This window comes from Zea mays, chromosome 9, assembly GCF_902167145.1.
Source record: "Zea mays cultivar B73 chromosome 9, Zm-B73-REFERENCE-NAM-5.0, whole genome shotgun sequence".
NCBI lineage: Eukaryota > Viridiplantae > Streptophyta > Magnoliopsida > Poales > Poaceae > Zea > Zea mays.
This window is the reverse complement of record NC_050104.1, coordinates 130,288,847-130,298,140: the sequence shown is the minus strand read 5'-3', so window position 1 is coordinate 130,298,140 and position 9,294 is coordinate 130,288,847. Positions and strand designations below refer to the sequence as shown.

Below are 9,294 nucleotides of genomic sequence, written 5' to 3'. Positions count from 1 at the left end.
TATTCACCCCCCTAGGTGCTCTCAGTTACCGTTATTAAGCCATTTTCCACATTAATAATTCAATCACCGTTAATAAATGAGATTAATCTATACCATCTATTCTTAACAAAGAAAAAAAGGAAAAAAATCGATACAGGGCCTTGAATTATGTGGGCCCTGCCCTGAGCTCTAATATTGATTTGTGCCTAATTTCAAAGGCACCTACTCATGGCATAATGTGGGATCAAATCTTCATGCCATCCAACAACCAGGGAAACCCTCATACCTTTTGCAGAGGTTTTGCCGAGTCAATGATATATTTTGCTGAGTGCGGTGACTGGTGAGCCAAGCCCCGAAGCTAACACACAGCTTAGCTATAAGGCACCGAAAAGCACAAATTTATATATTTTTCTGATTATGAGAAACGGAGAGAAATGTTTTTTTCCCGCTGGCTTGCGCATGCCACATTGGGCTGCTACTGCCCAAATCACATGAGCCCACCCTGGCATTCACACTGGACATGGACACAAGCCCAGCAGACCCTTGGAACATGAAAACGGTGGTCAGATTACGCGGCATCGACTTGGTCTGGTCAACGAAATGCGGGTCGTCCAAGCTCCCCCGATTGACTGGCAACTGGCATGTGTATTTTGCAATCCAACCATGGCCTGAGCAAGAAACGGACCTGGAGGACACATGACCTTTGTTCTCTTCCATTACCTCATCTCCTGTGCTCCGATCCGATCATCCACTCCTGTGCAGATAGTGGACCGATCTGATGTGCTTATCAGCATCTGTAGGCGTTCGCCAGTGAGAGAGTAGTACTCGAGAGACCTATCGCAACAATGGCAGAGATGGTCGGGTCCGTCGTTGTCGGCGAGGTGGTCAACCGGACCTTCTCCTTCCTCATCAGCAAGCACAGCAGGGAGCGCCTGAGCACGCGGGAAGGCGTCGAGCGGCTGGAGATGGCGCACATCAAGATGGAGGCCGCGCTGGAGCTGTCCAGCCGCTGGCAGCACCACGCCACCGACGCCGACGCGTCCCTGCTCCGCTGGCGCCGGAAGCTGAGGCGCGCCGCGGACGAGTGCGACGCCGCGCTGCACCGGTGGAAGCTGCGGGAGCTGCAGGAGGAGGACGCCCGCGAGAGGCTGGCCCGGGCGCCGCTCCCGCGCCGCGTCGCGCACGCGGTCCTCTGCTTCCTCTCGGCGCTCCTGCTCCTCGCCCGCGCCCGCGGCGGCGGCGGCGACGACGACGCGTGCTCCCACGCCTGTGCCGCCGTCCGGAGGTTCGAGAGGCTGGCCAGCGGCGCCGCCGAGTTCCTCAGGTGCGTGGAGTTCGGCAGCGCGCCGCGGAGGTGCGGCGGCCTGTTCGGTGGCGGCCCCGTCGCTGGGAGGCTCGCGAGCTACGAGAGGCTGCAGCTGGGAGCTCCTCAGCAGCACCGTTTCTTGGGCGTCGGGCCCGCAAGTCCGGCGGAGGTTTGGGCGGACAGCAAGCCCTGCCGTGCTTACCCCAATCGTAGGCCGTCGTCGGGGAAGAAACTGCTGCTGGTGTGAAAAATGGCGAAGGCAACAGGAATACAGGATACACGATCTGCTCCGGTTCCAGACTTCCAGTCAAGCCAGCCAAGCAGGGCCATGTCACAGCAGCTCTGGCAGGAGGTTCCGTCTGGGCTCCGGACCGGAGAGCGCGCGGTCACTCTCAACTCCATGTGACGTTCGTATCTGCGCTGAAGGCGACAATTTTATGGCCCAACTTGTACACTGTACACCGTTGAAGTTCATCGAGTCTATGGTCAAAATTATCGTGTTTCGTGTCTTTTCAAGATTTCTGGATTGGGAATTTTAAGACCCTGTTTGGATCCATTAGGTCTCGAAACTGGTTTTTAAAAGCTAGAAATAGGTCTAGTTTTTATTTAGTTTTCAGAAACTAGTTTACTGGTTTCTTAAAAACCAAGAATCTGATTACCTACTGCTAAAACCAGTTTTTAGATGGCTATTTATGTACTACCTTTAATGAGATAGAGAAAAATTACTAACAATGCCACCGTCTCATTGGCAACTCCACGCGAGATCCTCCCAGCAACCAGGTCATCTTCATCCTCCCAGCAATGCATCTGGCCAACTCCATGCCTAGGCTTTCGAGCGCGCAGGCCTCCACGTCTTTAGCCGAACACATCGTATCGGCGTCTCGCCCAGGAGGCCCGCTCTCGCGACTCCTCCATGCATCTCGTCCTAGCGCCCAGGCTACTGTTTCCCTCAGCGCTGTCGTAGATCGTAGACCGATCGCACGCATTCGGCCAAGGGCGACGCCGCTCCCTACCGCCCATCGCAGAGACCAATTTTTAAAAACTAGTGATCCAAACACCCTTGTTCAGTTTTTTTTTTATAAAAGCCAGTTTCCAAGTTCAAAAACCATTTTTTATGAAACTGAGGGGGATCCAAACACCCTAAAGTCCAGCAGGCTCTTTTGGTGCCATCCAGCCACTTCAAATGGATTCGGACTGTTTCTGTGCACGAATATATTCAGAATTGTTTCTTTCAATACGACGTGTTAAAATTATGAACAGACAAATGGGCCAAGAGCCCAAAACCAATGGGTGTCATTGGTCTCGGCCCGATGGCCAGTGCCATATTTCTACCGTGATCTTGGCCCTATTAAGAAACCGTAACAAAGCGTTATATAGGTAAATACCGACTTTACCTCTCATGGGTCTCGCATCTCTATATAAGGAATATGTACATCTCTCATAATAAAGAAAAAAAAGGCTAGAAGCTCAACTCTACATATTATGTCTCGTGTGTTCTCTCTGTCGTGCTTCTGAGAAGGGAGACGAGTCTTCCACATCTTCTCACGCCTAATCTGCTGACGGAAGGGAATGAAGTATATCTGGTGATCCGCGGTAACGTAGTTCTCAACAGGCCCGACAACTAGAAGCCTAGCACAATAGCACAAGCACAACATGCTTGGTCTGACCTCGTCTTTTTACCTTGAAGACTCATCTTCAAACTTTGGTTCTAGAGTATAGTGGGACTCGGACAGAGCCCCTTCATTTCCAATTTATTTTTGTTTGGATTGGTTCCATATAGAACGGGATGACTCTAAAACGAAAAAAATTATACTCAAATGTTAAACCATCCGGCTCTCTAAACTTTTCTGGACGAAACCATAAAGTTGTTCGTAGAGATGAAGTCGCTCTATCCCAACTAGCTCCAAAACCAAACACTACCTAAATCTCTCACCCCACTACATGGCGATGCTCCTTCCTCGACTCCACAGCACCCCCTTCCCTCCACAGTGCAGCGCTCTATCATCGCTACCCATGCTATAGGTTGTTACCTTGAGTCAAAAGTGCTTACCCAATGGCTATTTTTACTCCCCTCCCATCTCGCTTCGACCCAACATTGTGCCGCCACCACCATTGATTTGAGCTGAGCCACTACGACACTGCCATTGCCTTGAGCAAGTATTGCTTTCTAGGTATCGGTGGTAGACTAAGATCGGAACCTAATCTAAGGATCAGTTTTTTTAGCTAATAGATTATGTCGGAGGGGTGAATCCTTAGGTTGGGTGGCGGATTGCACCGCCCTGATCCTCAGATGAGGGGTAGGCTTAGGTGATTGTTTGGCCTTCTCGATGAACACAAGAACACAAGGGTTTAGAGTGGTTCAGGCCTCTATAGCGTAATACCCTACATCCATTGTGGGTTGTATTGCTTGAGGACTGGGGAGTCGAACGTTTGAGTGTGAACTGACCTCCCCTACTACAGAGCAAGTACTCTCCCTTTTATAATCCAAGGAAGGCACGTTATAAGGGAGTTCATGCCCTAACAGGTGGGCCTAGAAGAGTTTACAATATGGAACGAGAAACAACTGGATAGAGCTGACAATGCTAGATCTTCCTGAGTGTGTATATCTTCTTTAGGGTTCAGGTTTCGGGTTCAATTCATTTCCTGACCCATATAACCTGAAAAGACATATTAACCCGAATTAAATCACTGTCAGTCACTGTCAATCGGTTACCTTGCCAAGAGTAAAGTTTCTAGTTAGTTTTTTTAATCCAACAAATCATTTATTGGTTAGTACACATTGCAAAAAAAATGCTAAAATAAGTAGAGACAAATCAGTTTTGCTGATCTGGATATCAAGATTTTTTGTATGACATACTGTTGTCTATTCGGTGGATCGAATAGACCAAACCAAAATTTTTGTTCTATTAGGGTTCGGTCCCTATAATTATATGTGTCATTTAGGTCCATTGTTTGTGATACCGAAATTTTCAGCATCCAAAAATACTGAACCGTATAGACCAAATAGACCGAATGGCCACCCCTGGCCTTCTTGGGCGCTGTATGATCTTCTGGCGTCCTTATGCTGCCATCTTGTCCCGTCTAATCAGAACACAAGCCTTGGTGTAGGTTGCGGCGTAGTCTGATACACTGTCGTACGTAGGGTGTAACGTATGGTGTCGTCTAGTCTTCTCTATCCGTATGTTCATGCCTCGGTAACACACAAAGAATAGTAGAATTCATAATAAAAGGCGTCCAAACAGCGACCTAGCTAGGTCAATGCACCATGCCTCGGTAACATGCGAGTAACAGTAAAAGTTGCATGTTAAAGTCCTGGCATGCTACACATATTTAATGTGGGGATACGCTACCCGCTGTTGGCAGACCCTATGTCAGAGGCTTTCGTGAGGAATCGTCCGGTGGCTTACGCTAGGGGCCTCTGGCCACATGTTAGCATTAGACCCCTGCCTTAGTGAGGGACAAACCTAGGGATAAGTGGTGACAATGTTTTCCCAAGTCATTCCTGACCGTGGGCGCGACTCGCACCCGAGGGGGTCTAGGCTCCTGCCGCCCCTCCCTGGACACGTGGCGACTTTGGACCTCACCTAGTCTGAGGTCCGGATAGTGTTTTCCATGCCTGGAGCCGCTCTGAAGGCTTGCTGTTGTAACTAGAGAGCGTATTGTCCTCCGGGGCTTTATGTTCCCTTCGGATCCCTTTGTCTGGAGATCCATTGGGTCACAAGGAGTTACAGGTCCTATGTGCATGATCCTAGAGCTATAGCTAATAGTTGTTGATTCTTCCCTTTACGGGTAATGACTCCATATGGTAGGTCTCAACCCCGTGCTGGGCCGGCTGCATGTAAAATCCTCAACGGTAGCCCATCGAGGACTCACATTGACATAATAGGAGTGAATACCCTGTATTCAGGGTACCGATAGATTATATAATCTGGATTATGATATAGATTACATAATCTAGTTGTAACTGTTTAGTAACCTAGATTATTGGAACTCAAATTATTATACTCATAGATGTAAAGACAGAGGCGAAGCTACATGGAAACGTCGGTGTCAACTGATACCGACGACGACATGCTCGGCACCTTTAATATTCCTATATTAATTACTATTCGATACCGGCCAAAATGCAGCATAACTGAGAATAGCCCAGCAATCAGCGACGCCAAAGCCCATAGAATAAATAAACAATAGCTCAGCCTGTTGTCTTTTGGAGTCCGACGTTTTCGTTTCGTTGCCAACTGTTACATGTTTGTGCTGGCTAGTGCTTCTGGCGGCGACAGGCCGCGAGGGCAAGGCGTTCTGGGCTTCTATCGTTTCGTAGGTGAGAGACCACGAGTCTACAACTCTACACTCTGCAGACTATTTCAGCGCTAAACCGATCCAACATCCAAGCTCTGAACTCTGAAGACCGAAGTACTCACTCAAGTGTATCATATAATTTTATTATTGTGTTATCTATATTATCATAAGTATTAGACTATTATATGTTATACTGACACCGGCGCCTGTAATTTGTAGCTTCGCCCCTATGTAAGGACAACAAATGTGAGGAGCATACGTGAATGGGCTGTTGCTGATACGTAAGTATGTATGGCTACTTGTACCCTCTGTTTTTCTTCTAATATGCGGCGGATTTGGTATAATTCTTTACTATGTACGTTATTTTGGTTGGACCTAACAGGTAGGCTCATACCTAAACTATAATAAGCCCAGCATGCCGGCCGCCAAGATGATTGTTGGTTGGTCCCTTGCCTCATTACAGTGTGCTAGAAGCATTTGGTGAAAGCAAAGCAAAGCAAAGCAAAGCAGGCAGGCAGGGGTCCATCACCATCAGTAAACGGCCTGGCCTGGCCTGACATTCAGGATCAGGGAATCACCAGATCAACGTTGGCAGTGCCAGCTACCGGAGACCCACAATTGTGCTACATACATACATACAGTACGAACCGCATACACCAACCCTTTTGCTGTTTCTCTGCTAACGGGGGATCTCAGTACTATAATAATAAGTACAAAATACAAACGCCATCACAGATCTCAAGTATGATTAGCCAAAAGCAAGCCGAGACGACCAGATGCCAATCTGAAGAGTGAAGACTGCCAAAAAGAGCGAGCTCTACGGAACGACGACAGGCTAGAATAATATAGAGCTAACGTACTAATAAAGCCAAGAAGATCACGAGATCTACCTCTTCTCTTCGTTTGTTGTATGATGGTCACCAATATCTATACATACATACATACACAGACATACATATAAAAAAAACAAGCAAAGGAGCATAATAAAAAGAGCAACCGCATAAAAGGGAAACGGATCGGTCGGACGGATCTTCGTAGTAGACAGTAGTACCCGACAGTATGAAAGGCGCAAGGCCGCCATATGATAGTTAATGGTGAAAGGGGCAAATCGCCATGATGAGATTTGGATCCGGCCGTTGCAGCAGGAAGAGCTGAGCTGATTATTAGAGTGAGGTTATACTAGTCTATCTATCTAATCCATCTTGCCGTCTGTGAATAGTATTCCGTTCGTCTACATTGTTGATATATACTATACTGCACACCTTTTGATGCATCCAGAGCTAGCTCACATGCTGGAGTACGCTACGCAATGGGATTCCAGTCATTCAGAATCCCCACCCGAGCAGTGAGGTGAGGTGAGCCGTATGAAGGAACATGTGGGAGCGCCTGTGGTTCTCTCATTGGACGCAACGCAATGATGCGCATAGGATCGAGCACGTATCGTCGTCCCCTTTCCCTTTTTTTTCGGGGGAAGCAATTAAAAGTGGGCGCTAGTACAAGATGGTAAACATAAAGAGGTAAAGCGAGCGAGCGAGCGATCGATCGATTTGAAACGATGCACGAGAGCGTATCAAAAGGAGAACACCACCACCAGCTTGAGAATTGAGATGGATGGATGGATAAAGAGGACCGACAGCTGAACGATTAGAATACTACTACTATACCAGTATGGCATCAGTTTAGGGGACTACTTTGTGTTTATTTTCCAGCGAAAGATAATATATGGCTTTTGCATGACGCGGTTTTCCGAAAGGAAGAAGGAACATATCGAACATGTGAGATGCTCAACTTTTGTGTTCACTGCTGCACGTACAGTGTGCTGATTAGCATGGGCCTGCCACAGTAGCAGTACGCCAGAACTGATCTCTCGTCTCTCCGTGCCCTGTGCCCCCTGTTCTCGCGCCAACGTCTGCGTGACGACACAACATGCATCGTCTGGCACTGGGCGGGAGGGGATGGATGCCAGTGCCATGCCAGTGGGACAGGCTCCTGCTACGCTGCTGACCTGCCGTGCTCCGAGCCCAGACCCCAGAGAGAGTCACAGCAGCAACGCTCGTCTCCTGTCCAGACTCCAGACACACAACACACATCGGCCATGCATGTGAAGGCACCCTGTCGTTTCTGTACTAACTAGGTGTTCGCTGCATACTATACTATATATACGGCTTCAGAAAAGTCACCGCAAGCTATGGTCTATAGAGAATGGAGATGGCCTTGCTGCGTTGAGACTAGTTGAGGAACTCTACTCTCAATGAGAGTCCGTGCGTGCCGTGTGTGACTCTTGCCATTAGTCACCATTGCCATTGCCGTTGCCAGAAATGAGGAACCATGCAGTACTGCAGCAACTTAACAGAAATGGAAACTGTAGTGTAGTGGGAACATCTTGTGCAGGACAGCCATGCCCCTAGCACTAGCAGTAGCAGAGTAGAGACACACACATGGTACAGTACAGTAGCACACATGGGCCGGGGGTCGTTGGTCAATAAAGGCAACCACGTCAAAAGGCCTCCGGTTCTTCGATCACAGACCACAGCACAGCATCCATCACCAGACACCAGTTCACCACACACACAGAGCGCCTCGGCCTGCAAGTGGGTCCCGCGCATTCCCTACAGCTGCAGGCCTGCCACGGCTCCATGAGGATGTCATGATGCAGTGAGAGCAACTATATGACAGGTACACTGGGCGCGGCGGTGGACGGGCATGCCATGCCAGGGAGGAAGGAATAGGATAAGGGGTCCCCCGCCCTCATCTACCACTGTCCGGTGACCTCAGCATCCAATGTTGTAGGAGTGCTCTGTACTGAGCGTGACAGTAGTGTGAATATGTAGTAGCAGACGGTAGTGACATTTTTGCCCCCCCCTCTCTCAGCTCACTCTGTAGCCACCACTCCAAGGAAAACTATCAACCTACTACCATCACGAGGAATGTGGCAAGGACCTCCGAAAGGGTGACGGTGAAAAGATAGTTTTAGATACTATACTCCCTCCCCGTTCCAAAATTTTCGTTTTTCTAAAACAAATTTATATAAGTATTAATTTATTCTATCATTAGAAAATAGTTTAGCACTGAAACTCATCTATTTTATCAGTTGCAAACGAAAACTGAATAAAGACTGTCGGTACTCCCCAAACGCAGGGCTAATGCTCAACCATATGGAGTCGTAGCCAGGTTAGGCTCGTTTTCTGGGCTAGATCACCATCTCCATCAAGCCTCATAAAGGAAGGAATCAACAACTTCAACTATAAATCTGGGATCCTGCAAATAAGATTCTGACCTTCTTGTGGGTCCATCGGATCCTTAGAGAAAAGGATCCGGAGGGAGCACCAAACCCCGGAGAAGAAGCCACGCTCCGGTTGCAAACACCGAGCCTTTGGAGTGGCTTCGAGTCTAGAAAATGTCATTCATACCTCAGGCCAGGTGAGACCCCGTATCGCCACGTATTCAGACAAGTGCGGTCGGGACCTAGACCCCCCTCGGGTGCGGCCCGAGCCCACGGCCAGGGAAGGCTCGAGAATGGCAGGCCATCACTTATTCTCGGGTCTACCCATTGTCCAGGCAGAGGCCCGGTGCCGACGCGTGCCCAGACACACCTGGCGTAAGCCAGCGTTACGCCAGCGAATGATGCCTGACGAAAGCCTCTAAAATGGACCCACCAGCATTGACTGCGAATGGGGTGCATACTTATCCGCGCTAGTGGCGGAAAGCGT

General features: G+C 48.9%; 1 protein-coding gene across 1 annotated transcript; it reads left to right on the top strand.

The window, feature by feature from the left end:
• Positions 1–355: 355 nt before the first annotated feature.
• On the top strand, positions 356–2,017 carry LOC103639069 (uncharacterized). The gene has a single exon (XM_008661862.4). The coding sequence runs from the start codon at positions 825–827 to the stop codon at positions 1,530–1,532; it is 708 nt and encodes a 235-aa protein (XP_008660084.1). The 5' UTR covers positions 356–824; the 3' UTR covers positions 1,533–2,017.
• The last annotated feature ends 7,277 nt before the right edge of the window (positions 2,018–9,294 follow it).